At 56.6% G+C, this 14939-nt stretch overlaps 1 protein-coding gene across 3 annotated transcripts in view; it reads left to right on the top strand.

The window, feature by feature from the left end:
* Positions 1–1987: 1987 nt before the first annotated feature.
* The window catches only part of CAMSAP1 (calmodulin regulated spectrin associated protein 1), a 31194-nt gene continuing 18242 nt past the window's right edge, over positions 1988–14939 (top strand). The window contains exons 1-3 of one of the 3 annotated variants that reach the window (XM_015594263.2): positions 1988–2391; positions 3400–3561; positions 11816–11896. In XM_015594263.2, coding sequence (XP_015449749.1) covers positions 2059–2391; positions 3400–3561; positions 11816–11896 — 576 coding nt within the window. In that variant the 5' untranslated portion in view covers positions 1988–2058. The remainder of the gene's footprint in view (positions 2392–3399; positions 3562–11815; positions 11897–14939) is intronic. The other 2 variants (XM_006918192.3, XM_015594262.2) reach the window with 2 other exon arrangements.

Below are 14939 nucleotides of genomic sequence, written 5' to 3'. Positions count from 1 at the left end.
AGAGCGGATGACTCTGAAGCTTTTAGTCCAAGCGGCTGACCTTGAGACGAAGCTCAGGAGGGCCGGGCTGGGATGCGTTACAGTCCACTGACGGGCAGATTGGCCCTCCAGGTGCAGCGCGCAGGAGGCAGAGGGGCAGAGGACCTCAGGAAAGTGGCCGCAGTCAGGCTGTGCATTTGGCGATGACCCATATGTGGTCTTTTAAGCCATGAGCCTGACCGCAGTCACCTGGGCAGTGAGCCAGGAAGTGCCCTTCCCGGTATCTGGAGAAATGAGGGAGAGCTAGCAGAGGAGACCGAGGGACAGGCACTGTGGGAGGAGGTGGACAGCGGGGGAGGGAGCCACCCTACCTGTCATCGAGAGCCCTGGCTGGCTGGGCTGCTGCTGCTGCAGTGATCCTTGCGTCTTTCCCAAGCATCTGGCCTGAGCTCTGAAAATGAAGTGGGGTGAGAGGCCCGTCAGTTCGGAACCAGGCCCCGCGTCCTGCCGTGTGTCAGCTGCCGTCTGCTCGCTGGGCCGGCTCCCTGCGCCCACCTTCAGCGTGACTCTTTCAGCACTGGTGTCGTGGCGTCCTTCACTAGTGTTCCGGGAGGTGCAGTCATCCCTTATCCGAGGGGCACACGTTCCAAGACCCCCAGCGGAGGCCGGGAACCAAGGGCGGCCCCGAGCCTGCGTGCGTTGGCCCCGCGCGTGCGCACCTGCGGCGAACTCGCCTCATGACTTGGGCACAGGGCGAGGGCAGCGGCAGCCATAGGAGAGTGAGGCAGGCGCCACCGTGGACCGTGGCAAAAGCTGCATGGGCGTGGTCCGCCTCTCACGATCCCTGCCCGCGCCGTCTCACTCACGGCAAGCCCTTTCGGCGTCTCTGGGGCGTCGGATGCTCGCATCTCCGCTCCTGTGCTTTGGGGCCGTTGTGAAGGAAACTAAGGGTCACTTGAGCACAAGCTCCGCGGTGCTGCGCTGCCGAGCTGACAACCAAGACGGCTGCTAAGTGGCCGATGGGCGGGCGTGCGTACGGCCTGGGGACGCTGCCCAGAGGGATGGCGAGACAGCACGATGGCCCACGAGTCCACCACACAGCCAGAACGGCATGTGATTCAAGCTTAGCAGTCATTTATTTCTGGAAATTTCCATGTAGTATTTTCAGGCCGCAGCTGGCGGTGGGTAGCTGAAGCTGCGGGTGCAGGGGCGCTGTGGCTCTGGGCTTTCCTAACTCCCCTAGAGGCGGCGTGTCCCAGAAGGCATCTGTGGGGGTGTCGGGGCACGGACGGTAAAGGTCCGGGTCCTCGTGGAAAGGAGTCAGCTTAACTCGCTTAACTTGGTGTTGGCCAAGGTGCTTGCCCACAGAGTGCCCCCCTTCAGGGGACAGCGATTGACATCCTCCAGAACAAGCGTGAGGGACGCTGTTGGGGAGACTGTCAGCCGTCCAGAAAGCGGACGTCCCCGGCTGTCCTCAAGAGGCTGGTGTGTAGACTCTGTGGATCAGACTGTGGGCTCGCAGTTGGCTTCTGCCTGTCGTGGCCTCGGACACAGTGCTTCCTTTCCCTGTGCCTCAGTTTCCTTGCTTGTAAAGGAGGGACAGAAATCGGGATGTGATGGAATCGTGATGGCTGAGTCGCGTGGCCCGTGTGGAGTTCAATGCCACCTGGTCCAGACGCCAAGGCTCGTTGTCGCCGAGCTGCCTTCACCACAGCGGCAGCAGGCCTGGCGCTGTCTTCTGTAGAGACCGCAGAGTGTGACCTCATTGTCATCTCCGATTTGCCATCAGAAAGAGGATGCGCCTGGCTCCCTGCCCCCGCCCTCGGTGTGACCGGGCGTGGGCAGGCCCAGCCTGGCGCATCTCGGTTCCCTTCAGCCCACTAGCCCTTCAGGGGCTCCCACCTGCTTCTCGCCGTCACGTCAGGAGAGCTGATCCTCGAGGTCATGGCGGAAAAGTCACTAAGCGACGCACGTGGCCCATGTCCCCCGGGTGGTGTGAGTCGCTAGTTTGCCAGTAGAGGAGACAGTGGGATTGCGGGCCAGCTGGGGTCTTACGCTGCGAGTCGCACGTTGTTATTAATGGCCCTTCTGTCCTCCGAGCGTATTGAACATGCGTGTCGTGCTCACGTGGTCCTTTTCCTTGGCTCAGATAACATCCCCGAGGACCTCAGGGACCCCTTTTACATCGACCAGTATGAGCAGGAGCACATCAAACCACCTGTCATCAAGCTCCTGCTGTCCAGCGAGCTGTACTGCCGTGTCTGCAGCCTCATCCTGAAAGGGGACCAGGTGGCCGCCTTACAGGGACACCAGTCTGTCATCCAGGCACTGTCCCGGAAAGGGATTTACGTGATGGAGAGCGACGACACCCCCGTGACGGACCCCGACCTCAGCCACGCGCCCATAAAGATGGTGAGTGTCCTGTGCACCTCCCCCCATTCCGTGTGTCCTGTGCATTTTTGGGGGGGGTGACAGCCCTGGTGCTATGGGCACTTATGCGGTGCTCCAGCCTGTCAGGGTGTCATGTCGGCTGCACAGAGGCGGCGAAGCTGGCCTGCTTCTTCAGGTGCAGGGTGGTGTGGGCACGGGTGTCCAGCAGCCCGCGGAGCTTTGAATGTGGCGATCTCCAGAGTTATGTGTCGCTGAGTCACGTGACTGTTTTGGACCATGGGGGAAAGAGCAGCTCCCTGCCAGCTGTCTCATGAGCGCCCTGAAAGCCAAGGTTAAGTGGAGGCGCGCTCACAGGGTGGGGAGGCAGACTTTCTGCAGATGTCACGATACGGGTGTCGAGTCCGTTCTTACACCGTTTGACGTGAATCTTATAAGTGTTTTTGTGCCAAAAGAAATAGATGCCTCCTTCTCTCCCCAGCACCCCCTCCCCGTCTTGCTCTGAGCCGTCCCGCCGATGGGCCCTTCCCAGACCATGCTGGGTCTAGGCCGTTTTCGATGCCCCCACGTGCTCTGTTCAGGCGGCTCACGGCATTTTACGCTGTCGTCGTTCGACTCTTAGACCATGGACGATGCGCTGTGGGTCGAGAGGGTGATTCTCAGGTTCTAGGAAGAAACGGTTCGACGGCCTGGCGTAGTTATAGTGTGCAGAGCTCCTGGGGGTCCCCAGGGGCCTGCCGGTGGCCGTGTGGCCTCTGGTACACACGTGTCCCCCCACACACACCCCCTTCACTCACAGCCCTAAAGCAAGCATTCCCCCGGCCCTGCCCGGGTCGTCAGGGGGGTGAGCAGGATGGAGCCCGCCACACTCCAGGGCACCGGGCTGGGCCACCCCAAGGGGAGTGACGTGCAGATAAGGCCTCCCTGTCCCCTCATGTGGAGGGAAGAGGAAGGGCAGCGTCTGAGCCGGGTCTCTGCATGGAACCTGGTGGCAGAGGTGGGTGGGCAACTCACTGTGGCCTCTGCTTGCAGAGCGCCCACATGGCGATGGTGGACGCCCTCATGATGGCCTACACTGTGGAGATGATCAGCATCGAGAAGGTGGTGGCCAGCGTCAAGCGCTTCTCGACATTCAGCGCCTCGAAAGAACTGCCGTACGACCTGGAGGACGCCATGGTGTTCTGGGTGAACAAGGTGAGCGCGCTTGGGTGGCCGGTCGTCATCCTCCCAGAGCAGCACCCTCCCCGGCGTCAAGCTGGGACCCAGGCCCGAGTAGGGGCCACGGGAGCTGGGTGTCTGCGTCCAGAAGGCCCCGCTGTAGTGAGAAGACAACAGGACAGACGGGGGTCCTGAGCACGGGAGCGGGGGCGTGCGCGGCCAGCTCAGTCGGACGTGCGGACGTGTGTGTGGTCTGGGTGACTACGCCCTTTTATTTTGACCTTAAGCATCTAAGTGCATTAAAGACGTTCTCAATCTTAGATGGCCTTTGATTAAGAGGAAAGATGATACCTTAAACGCTGTCTTCTCCTTTTACATTTAGGAGCTCACACTGTAGTCTCCTACATGATGTATGTAAAGAATGGCTATTTTTAGTAGCGTGACTAGTTATAGGATCACTTGACTAAAGCCTCTCGGTTATTCGAATAAGCCTTCTTATTTGCAAAAAGCGTTCAGCTCGGGACACCACTAATACATTCTGCGAGCCGGTCTGTGCGTGTACCTTACAACGCGCGGGCTTCGCAGGTGTGAGAGGGACGTCGGCGGCCGTGGGCGTCGTGGAAGAGCCAGCGAGCCCGGCCGCCCGGACGCGCCGCTCCCTGCACGGGCCTCCCCGTCGCCGTGACAGCGAGGCCGCGTCAAGTGCACGGCGACTGCCCTTGGTCTCCGCCTGGATGCGGGTGTGGGACTTAGCGGACGCCGTGCCGTCCGCATCAAGAGGACGTTGCCCAGGTCTAGGAAGAGATGGCAGCAAGGCCTGGCAGTGGCTGGGCGGACTGACCGCAGTGGCTGGGGGACCTCCGGGTCCTGGTGTGGACGCGGAGGCCGGCAGTGCTCAAACGGTCGCCCCTGGCGGTGGGCAGCCTGCCTTGTCCGCCCGGCCTCGCGCACACCGCAGGGACTCGGTTGGAATGGTGCTCAGGACTGCCGCGGCCGCCACGGCAGCCGGCCTTTGCGTGGCAGTTCCTCTGTGGCTGGACGTTCACGTTTCAACTTTTCCTTATACAACTTTTATTGATTTTTTTTCCTTTCTAGAAGAAATGACTTGGTAATTCTAGAAAACTTAGAAAGCATAGATGAGCGAACAGAACAAAATGTAAATTCCCCATAAGCTTAGCACCTATAAGCATGATGTGTGATGTAAATTCTCGCGGTTCTTATTTACTGGGTGCACTGTCTGTCCCACTCCTTCCTGGTGGGCAGTGGTTTTGGGCAGTTTAGCTGAGGTTCATTTTTAAAGGCTTTTGATGGGTTTTTGCCGAATTTTTGATCATAAGGATTGTACTGTTTTCCTGGTATGTTCAGTTCGTGGAGGTGTCATTTTCTGTGTCTTCCCGTATATTGGAAATTATTTAAAAATAATTGCCAGTTTGAAAGGTGAAAAATAGTGTCTTTTATTTCTTCATTCACTGGTCACGTTGCAGTTTTAAAAATAGAGTAAATACAGACAGTATGGCGATTCCTCCAAAAATTAAAACTAGAGCTGTCACAGGAGCGCGCGGTCCCACCTGTGGGCCTTTATCCGCAGAAAACAGAAACACTAATTTAAAAAGATACCAGCACCACCCCCTCACGTTCATTGCAGCATTATCTGCAATAGCCAAGATGTGGGAGCAGCTGCAGGGTCCCCTGGTGGATGGGTAGGAGGACGCGGTGCACGTGCACGGGCGGGAAGGTTCTGCAGCCAGTCAGAGAAGGGAGGTGGGTCGTTTGCCACAGCAGGGATGGTCCCGGAGGGTGTGACGCTGAGTGAAGTGAGTCAGGCAGAGAGAGACAAATGCCGTATGATTTCACTGACCTGGAATCTAAAAAAACCCCACAAACGAATGGACAAACCGGAAAGAGGCCCATAGTCACAAAGAGTAAGCCCACAGGGGACAGAGGGCTGGGGGCGGTGAGGGGACAGCTGAGGTAAAAAACAGCCTGCCCGGCTGGCTGCCTCTTTGGTGAACTGCTTGCTCGCTTCTTCTGGGAGGGTCCCCCCCTTCCCCTCCCACCGCACCCCCGACCCGATCACGCTCCTCACGTGTTAAGAGTGTGACCCGGGTATTTGCTGTACTTCTGTGAACGGCTTCCCCAGGTTATTGTCGCCTCTGCGTGCCCGTGTGCTCGGCCGATGCGCACGCGGTCTGTGTGGTCCGGCGGCATCTCTGTCACCTTCCCGCTTGAGTGCTCTGGTTCTTCGCCTTCGCATTTCAAAGGGACACTCGCCGTCCAGCTTCGCTCTGTCCCTGGCGGACACTGCCTTCTGACTCCAGGACGACGAGCGACGGGGACTCCGCTCATGGAGCCCGGGCCCCTCCCGTCCGCACCGTTCTGCCACGTTCACGGGGACCACGGGGGCGGATGTGCAGTTGGCCACGCCCCCGCGCTGACGGGGCAGTCGCCGGGTGCGAAGCGCGGGGTGGGAGGGCTCCGCGGCGCCCGCCCTCCCCGTCCTCACGCTCTCCCTGCGGTCAGTGCTCGCCTCGGCTTTCAGCAGTTTGCCCTTCGCCCGCATTTATGTTTCTATTCAGTGTCTTCCAAGTTTGGCTACTTCCTTTAAGTCTCTTCCGTAACAGACGTTCCGTCCCGCGGACTCTGGTGTCGGCCGAGCTGTGAGCTCCGACCCTGGGCTCCGCCACCCTCGTCCTGTGTGGCATCTCTCCCTAGGGCAGACTCAGGTGTCATAGGCGTGCGCTCGCTCGGGCAGTCACCGCCTTCGTGGGGCTCCCCTCGGGTGCGCGTTCCGGTGCGGGATGAGGCCCACACTCTGCGTGGCAAGGGCCGCTCCCCGGGAGGTGTCCCAAAGCTCCCCGCCGAACTCGCGTTGCTGCCGTGTCCACTCCGGTCTCTGATGTCTGCGGGGCTGTAGCTGCCCCCGAACGCTCGCCCGCCTGAGGCTTCGTGATGCTGGTGGTCCCCCCTCTGCAGCATCAGATCCTCGATGCCTGCTAAGGCCCGGGTTCTGCGCACGCGTGCCCCCGAGCACAGGTCTCCGCTCTCGCCCCGTCCCAGCCTCCTTCCAGCTGTAGGGTCTCCCGTGGGCTCACTTCCTTTCCATGTTGGACTGCGCCCGAGGGCTCTCATCCCCTTCGGTAACTGCAGTCACAGAGTCATCTGTCAGGTGACCCCAGTGGGTCTTTCTGTGCGGCATCACTTCCGGGGCTGTCCTGCCCCAGGTGAGACGGCAGCTGCGCAGGTGTCCTGCACACCTTTCCCTGGGACTTGCCTTGAGGACCCGTTTGCCTCCACGCTGGGCTGCCCACCTGCCCCGCTCCGGGCCTGTGTGACTGTGGGGGTGCACTTATGGTGCACTGTATTTTCCCAGTTGGGGCGCTTCTGAACAGTCAGGCACTGGGTGGGGGTCCCCGCTCTCTCCGGGATTAGGGGGCCTCCAAGCTGCTGTCTAGATGCCCCGTCCTGTGTGTGTGGCAGGCTGATCTCTCTGTCCCGAATCCTGGGGTTCTGCCGTGAACCATTGAACTGTGGCGCTTTTGATTTTTTATTGATTCCCAGCCAATTTCGTCTTTTTTTTTTTTTTTTTAAAGAAAACCCAGCTTTACTGATAACATGATGGACATGGAATAAATGGACCCAGTCCCTGAGTTTTTGATGTGACTGTGTCCGCTCAGCATTCTCAGTCAAGGAAGCGCTTCCTGCACCTCTGCAGCCACCCCGCCCGGGTGCCGCGCGCCCACTCTGCCCTCTTCACTGGGGCAGTTTCGCCTCTCGTAGGTCTTGGTGGAGAGGGGAGCGTGCGGGGCGCACTCTTCGCGTCCGGCTGCTTTCGCTGAAACGGAGCTGCGTCATTGCCTGCTCCAGTTCAGTTCCTTTCACACTCAGGGTCCCCTGCTACGGACAGACCACAGTTCGCTGGACGGCGAGTGCGTCCAGTTTTTGCCTCGTATGATAAAGCTGCGAAGTACATTTGCGTACAAGTCTTTACGTGCAGGGACATTTTCATTTCTTTGCCTAAATACCCAGGAGCGGAATTGCCAGGTCTTACGATAAGTATGTACTTAGCTGTAGAAGAACCTGCCAGAATATTTTCCAAAGTGATCACACCATTTTAAACTCGCACTAGCGAGAGCGGAGAACCCCAGCCGCTCAGCCGTTCGCGGGCGCTGCGGGCCGTCCCGGTCTCTCCTCTCGGCCGTGTGGGCGGGTGCACAGCGGCGTCTTGTCGTCGTTTGACCTCGCGTCTCCCTAGTGACCAGAGGTGTTTGGGCTCAGGTGTTATGTGTTAGCGCAAATATTTTGCCCCAGTTTCAATGAGGTGGTTTGTCCTAATGAGCTGCAAGAATTTTTTTTTTTTTAACATACATATTTAGGAATCAAGTGCTTTGTTGTATATATGTTCTTGTATTTATTGTTTTGGTGTCAGGGTAATGCTGGCCTCAGAAAATGAGTTGGGAAATATTTCCTCTGTTTTGTGAAGTAGTTTGTGTATGTTTAGTATTATTTTGTCCTTGAATCTTTGATGGAATCATGGCCTGAAGTTTTCGTAGTGGGAAGGTTTTAATTATGAGTTTAATTTCTTTAATATACATTAAGGGATTTAGGTTTTTCTGTTTAGTTTTATATCAGTTTGGTGACTTGTGACATTCAAGGAATGTGTCAGCTTTATTTACATTGTCGAATTTATTGGCGTGAAGTTCATAATGCGTCTTCACTGTCCTTCGGTACACGTATGATCTGTAGTGTTCATAATGCTCCTTCACTGTCCTTCAGTACACGTGTGACCTGTAGCGATGTCCCCTTCTGTTTTCTGCTTTCGGTTTTTATCGATTTCTTTTGTTTTTCATTTAAGTTTTCCTCTTGCCTTTATTATGATTTTTTTTTCCTTTGGGTTTAATTTGTTCTCTTTGCTGGTTTAAGGTAGAAAGTCAGTTCCTTTAAATCTTTTCTCCCTTCCTTACGGATGCTGGAGAGTGGTTCATGCCTCTAAGCCACGCCTTCCACATTCTCCTGTGTTGTGGTTTCCTTATTCTTAAAATATTTTGTTTCACTAGCAGATTCTTGTTTTATCTTTGAGTTATCTAGAAGTTTGTAGTGTAGTTCCCAAATATTTGGGGGAGGGGATGGTTCTAGATCTTTCCGTGCTTGGACCGCTCATTGTGTCGTCTGAGGACATGCTCTGATTTCAGTCCTTCTGGGCCTTCGGAGACTCGTGCGAGGCCACCGAGGGCCTTGCGGGGCGTCACGCGCACGTGGGCGAGAACGGAATAGCGCTGTGCTGGGCCGGGCCGGGCGGAGGGCCTGGCTGTGTCGGTTCAGGTCCGGTGTCGGTGTCTGGCCTGGAGCCTCTGGCCGTCATTCGGTGACTGGAAGCGGAGGTGATGTCTCCAGCCATGACTGCGTCTGTTTCCCATTTTCTCGTGTCGCTCTCGCTCTTTGCTTTGTGTATTTCAGGCTGTTGTTGCGTTTACACACTTGCAGGATGTTTATGTCTCCTTGACAAATTAACCCTTCTGTCGTCGTGAAAGGTCCGTCTTCGTCCAGGCGGTCACCCTTGTCCCACATGCCGCCTCGTTTAACGTCACCGTAGCTGCTCCAGTGTTCTTAGGACCAGTGTGGCCGTCACGGCTGCTCCCTCCCTTTGAATTTTCACTTCTTGCCTCTCTCTCAAGCGGGTGTCCCGTGGGTGCCGGCGCCGGTCTTGCTCCTCGCTGACAGTCTGGGCCTTCTCGCCAGAGTGTTTCGACCAGGGACGTTCCGTGTGGTTATCACGATGTCCGGGTTTTAGCATCTTGTCTGCTTTCGATTTAGCTCAGTTTTTCTGCTTTTCTGGCTTATTTCGCGTTGGGTATTTTTAGTATTCCATCTCATCTGCAGTATTCTTGAGGGGGCTGCCTCTGGGTTTTCAGTGTGCATCTCAGGTCATCATGCTCGGCCCTCACGAAGCAATCGCATCTCGCGAGGACTGTCAGAAACGTCCTTGCGCTTCTGACCTTCGGGCTCCCCTTGTCGCTGACTTCGTCACAGACCGGGCACGTCACTCTGCTTTCAACAGTTACCTCCCAGCGTAATTGAAAATAGAGGATGGCGCTCACCTCCATTTTACATTCGTGTTGCTCTTCGTGCCTTCGTGCAGGTTCAGTTCTCAAACTTTTTGATCTCCGGAACCTTTTACGCTCTTAAATCACCGTGGACCCCAAGTAATTAAAAAAAATAATCTACTGATGTTAAATGCAAGGAAATTTTGAAATATTGGTTAATTTACTAGAAAACTAACTCATGTCATGTTAATATAATGGATTTTGTATAAAAGGAAACCATTATCCGAAACAGAAAGTGATATTTTTATATAAGTTTCTTTGCTATCCGCCTCACTGGCCGACAGCTAGGTTCTCTTACCTGCTTTTAATTTAATCTGTTGCAATACGTGGGTTTTTACTGAAGTACGTGAAGAAAATCTGGCTTCGTGTGATGTATAATTAGAAGAGGAGAGAGGGTTTCATAATCTGTTCAGATAATTATGCTCATCTTTTTTTGATCCTACACCAAAACTTGATAAGTGGTAGTTTCTCAAAGGTTAATTGCGATGTAGAATTTGAAACCATCATCAGTTAACTTTTTTAAAAGTTGAGTTGTAACCCACATGCTATAACATTCACTATTTTAAGTGTACAGTCGCTGGGTTTTAACATGGCCACCAGGCTGTACAGCTGTGACCACGGCTTCCAGACACATTTACCACACCTGCCAGGAAGCTCCGTCCGCGTGAGCGCTCACACGCCGCCGCGTGTCCCTGCCCCTGCGCCCGTCTGCCGTCGCGCACCGTGCGGCCTCATGTCTGACTCCGCCGTTCAGCGTCGCCGTAGCTCTCGGCTCTCGTCGGCGTAGCGGCGTCTCTCCGTGGCCGGGCCCGGCCACGTCGTGTTTATCCGTTCCTCTGCCGATTCGGGGCTGCTTCCACGCTTCGGCTGTCGTCCTGCAGCTGTGAACGAATGTTCGCGTACAGTTTTTGTGAGGGGGCGTTTGCATTTTTCTTGGGTCTGTGTCTAGGGGCGGAGTTGCTGGGTCACGTGGTTACTGTGTTTCCCTTTCTGAAGAACTGGCACACTGTCCCCCAGCAGTGGCACCATCCACGTTCCAGCAGCGGTAGCCGCGGCTCCGGTTCCCACCACCCTCGCTGTCCTTGGCGTCCTGGAGGGTGTGGCGTGGTGCCTCCCTGTGCCTTAGGACGAGTGTCAGGGAGCCTCTCACATGTGCGTGTCAGCCATTCGCAGAGCTTCGGGGAGGTGTGTACTCGGGTCCTTTGCCCATCGTAAAATTGGATTGCTTGTTGTTGTTGTTGTGAGGGGGCCGTCGCGTACCCTCATGCTGGGTTGGCGAACCGTTTGCGCTCTGCTGCGTTAGAGTCCGTTCTTCTTTCTCGCCTTCTTCCTGCCCTTTACGCACCCTTGACCTTGTCGTGTTGTGCGTTGGCCGTTGGGAAGACTGTCCTGCGGAGCCGCGCTGACGCTCCCAGCGCACCCCTCTCCTCGGGAAAGCCTTTCTGTATGAGGAGGCCGCCTAGCTTGATTTTCTAACGAAATTTTTTATATTTCTAGTGTTTTACATGAAAAATTTAAACATGCAGAAAAGTTGAGTTACACAAAGAACACCCGTGTACCCAGCACCCATTATACAGTATTTGCTTTATCATTTACCCATCCGTTTATCCATGTCTTCGAATTCATTTATTTTCGGATTTATCTATATCGATTTTTCTTTTATCTTTTCCTTTCAAAAAACAACTTGTCCACCTTCTTGATTTGAGTGGCGTACGTTGACGTGTCTGTATTCTCGTGTAGCGATAGGGGACTCAGTTCTGTGCCTTTTCTTCATGTGTGACAGCTTTGCCCACGTCCCTGTGAGCACCGATGGGTGTTTGTCTCCACGGTATTATTTTATAATTATGGTTTGGAGTTCGTCTTCGACCTGGTGATTCCGGGAGAGGGCGCCGTAGCTTACTCTGTGCGGTCAGGGAGCGCGTGAGCGCCGTTAGGCCCTGCGGTGGGGATCCCGCAGACGGTTTGGCGGGCCGGCGCCGGGGGCACGGGGCCCGTCCTGGGACAGCAGGCCGCCTGGTGCTCCCCGCCGTCACGGGCCACGCGGAAGCCCTGTCTTTCTGTGTGTATAACCGGCCTAGACGACGCCTGTGTCTGAGTCCGCGTTACGACTGAATGGGGGCCCTGGGGGGGCGATGGGCACCAGGGCTGGGAAGCGGGCGCCTTTCTAATGCATTTGTTCTTCTCCTTAGGTCAATCTGAAAATGAGAGAGATAACGGAGAGGGAAGTCAAGCTGAAACAGCAGCTGCTGGAGAGCCCGGCGCATCAGAAGGTGAAGGCGGGACCGGCCGTTCGCGCTCGCTGCCTGCTCCTCACGTTCGTGCGTGGGCGGGAGCGAGTCTCCTGCACCCCCAGTCCGCGGCGGTGGGCCCGGCGGCTCGCTGACTCTTCCCCCTGGCTACGGGGGGTCTTGTGGAACCCGGGTGGGGGGCCGAGGGCGATGTTGGGGGGCATCGGGAAGCCCAAGAGGACGAGAGGCACAGGGGACCCAGAGCTGGCTTCTAGAAGTTAGCGAGTGAGGAGGGCGTCGCGCACTGCCAAAGGCACCCAGCAGCCCCGCGGTGCCCGCGAGGTCCGGGAGCCTGGCGCCGGCCCTGGGGACCCCCGCGTGGGGTGGGGAGGGGGCGGTGTCACGTGCCTGGAGGCCCGGGGCAGGCGCTGTCTGCAGTGCGGCCACTTCCGGCCTTCCTTCCCCCGACGTCGTGGGGTTTTTGTCTGTGCCTGACTCCACCCCCTCAACGCATGCACGTGCCCCGTCTGCGGTCTCCGGCTCCCCTGCTCCCGCCCCACTCGCCGCGCCCCCTTCCATTCCTCCTTTTTCCTCGGATGGGCACAGGTGACGCACTGAGCCACCCCCCGCCAGGTGCAGTTGGCGTCTGTCCTTTTTGAGGACCAGCCTGTACCAAGTTTCTGGAGTGTTCTTTGCTCCCGCAGAGGCTAGTGTTGTGGAGGTGCCCATGACCTTCCACTGTGGTCATCTGATAACAGGGATGTCCGGGCTCACGGGCACTGGACGGAGCTTAGCTCTCGGGACACCGCGTGGGGGCGGGTGTCACGGCCGTGCTCGCCTGGACCCGCCCGCTGACGCTCCTCTCCTGCCTTCCTCCCGCTTCCCGAGCAGCCTCCCTCCAAGTGGTACTGGAAGTTGGTGCCCGTAAGTGGACCCCGCGCGCCAGCCGCCATCCCAGCGCCACCCGTCGCGGTCACTCGCTTCCATTAAAAACTGCTTGCACCTGAACGTGTTTCGTTAACTGTCCTGCTCGGTATCGTTGTCACTCTGTGCGCACGACGATGACCCGACATCACGGCATTCTGGGGTTCCGAGTCTCATTTCACAGGCCACACACACCGTTTGGTTTTGCCAGTTTCCTGTGTAATGTCAACAGACAGCGTTTTGTGTTTCTCATGGACACTGAGTTCCTCTCTGAGTGACAAAGGGGAATGTCAGTGACAGGGTCCGGTCCGTGTTTGGACAGACACCAGATGGACTGGGAGAGAAGCGCCTGAGTTAGTCTTCCTGTTTGTCCTTCTTAATGTTACCTGCCTAGTGGTGATAGTTAACGAGCCAGCACTTAGTGAGTGTCACGTGGAGGGTCTGATGACAAAGGTGATGCACTTCGCGAAAGGGCGCTGCTCAGGGAAGGCGTCTGTCCCCAGCGCCTGCTCCCGGGGCCGGAGCCCCTCCTGCTGCCCGTCTGCATGGGTGGGGAGGGGGCCATCCTCTCGTCCCCTCAGGAGAGCGTCTGAGTCAGCTCAGCAGGATTTCTAGAATCCAAGTGAACCTTTTCCCATAAAAAGATACCTAAGAGGTGGTGAATTTGGCCCTTGAGTCCCCGCTGTGCCCCAGGTGACTCACGAGGGAAGCCAGAGGGCACAAGTTAAAATGAAGGTTTGGGGTGCAGCTCTTTTTGCAGGCTTTGTTAACTGTCCAATTCTTTAGTGTGACGTCCGGGTCACGTACCCTGGGAGCCGTGCCGTGGAGGTGGCCCCTGGCTGTGAGCTGGTGGACGGGGCCGCGTGGGCGTTGGTGGCGTCTGCCTGGTAGCCAGTAGATAAGTTTGCTTCTCTTTGAAACGTACTAACAAAGAAAGCAGTTTTATGAATATTTACACACCTTTTAACTTTTTGAATCCCGGAGGCCAAAGAGCTAAACATTAGAATAGCTCCTTGCTTTAGTAAGGATATAGTGAAAAATTCAACTGTCCTCTGAGAAGTGAGGTGTCAGGTGAGAGTTTTATAGAAACTGAAAAATGCGGCTAAGAGCAGGGACCGTCCGGGCTCCCTTTCAGTAGCTGGTGACCATGGCACTCGGGCCACAGCGACCGGCAGATAGGCTGACGAGGGTGGGCAGAGAAAGGTCTGGCCAGGTCGGGACATTCCAAGGTTTCACCTTAGCGCTCGACAGCCGAGAGGTTGGCGAAGCTGGCTGGAAGGTCGCTCACAGGCTCCTGGGCCCGGTAGTTCGGTGTTTTCCCTGATTTTAAACTCACACCATCCATTTTCAGTCGAGAAACCATTCGCTTTACTGCATGCCGTGCTCGCTCACTGTGTGTGTGTCTGTCTGTCCGTCCGCGCGGACGCTGGCCTGGCGCACCCCTGCGCGCTCGCATGCTGGAGCCGCGGGCCTGCGTGGCGGGGTGGGCGTGTCCGCGCGCGGCCTGCGCTGCGGCCCGAGAAACAAGTTAAAGTCTACGGCCTGCAGACTTTAGTGCCGTGAAACGAGCGCAGTCTTCATTTCAAAAGCACGTGTTAGAAACGTTTCGTAGTGAACACCAGTACTGACGATCCTGCGCTGTGCACCTACGGGGACAGACTCTCCCTCCAGGTTGCCGAGGGACGGTTTCCGTGGGAAGTGTCTGCACAACTCCAAGAAATCCGTAGTGACCGTGTAGACTGCTGGTGTCCTCCTCTGGTCAGCCTTGTGTATTTCCCTCCTCTGGAGAAAACGTGGCTGCAGGACATGCCATTTTTTAAAGCTGTTTTGTGAATGTTAATAAAGATAGAGGGTAAGCAGGATGTTTGGGACAGCCGCCCGCACCGACCGCCCTTCCCCCAGCCGCCTGCACCGACCGCCCGTCCCCCAGTGGCCTGTGCGTCCACGCACTCCTAAGCTGACACTCAGCTACGGGCCGGCGCTGGAGGCGGGGGCGGCTCAGAGCCCCGTGCCCGTGGTTTCCCCTGAAGGCCGAGCACGGAGGTGCTCACAGTCGCGTGTCTTCTCTGGCACCTTGCATGCGTTCAGTTTCCTGACGCTTCGTTGCATTTATTAGAGGGGCTGCTTGATGCATCATGCGATAGTTTGTCTAACCTGGTTT

The sequence above is a fragment of the Pteropus alecto genome, unplaced genomic scaffold (genome assembly GCF_000325575.1).
Source record: "Pteropus alecto unplaced genomic scaffold, ASM32557v1 scaffold67, whole genome shotgun sequence".
In the NCBI taxonomy this organism is placed as follows: Eukaryota; Metazoa; Chordata; class Mammalia; order Chiroptera; family Pteropodidae; genus Pteropus; species Pteropus alecto.
The sequence above is the reverse complement of the archived record's forward strand: the minus strand, read 5'-3'. Positions and strand labels throughout refer to the sequence as shown.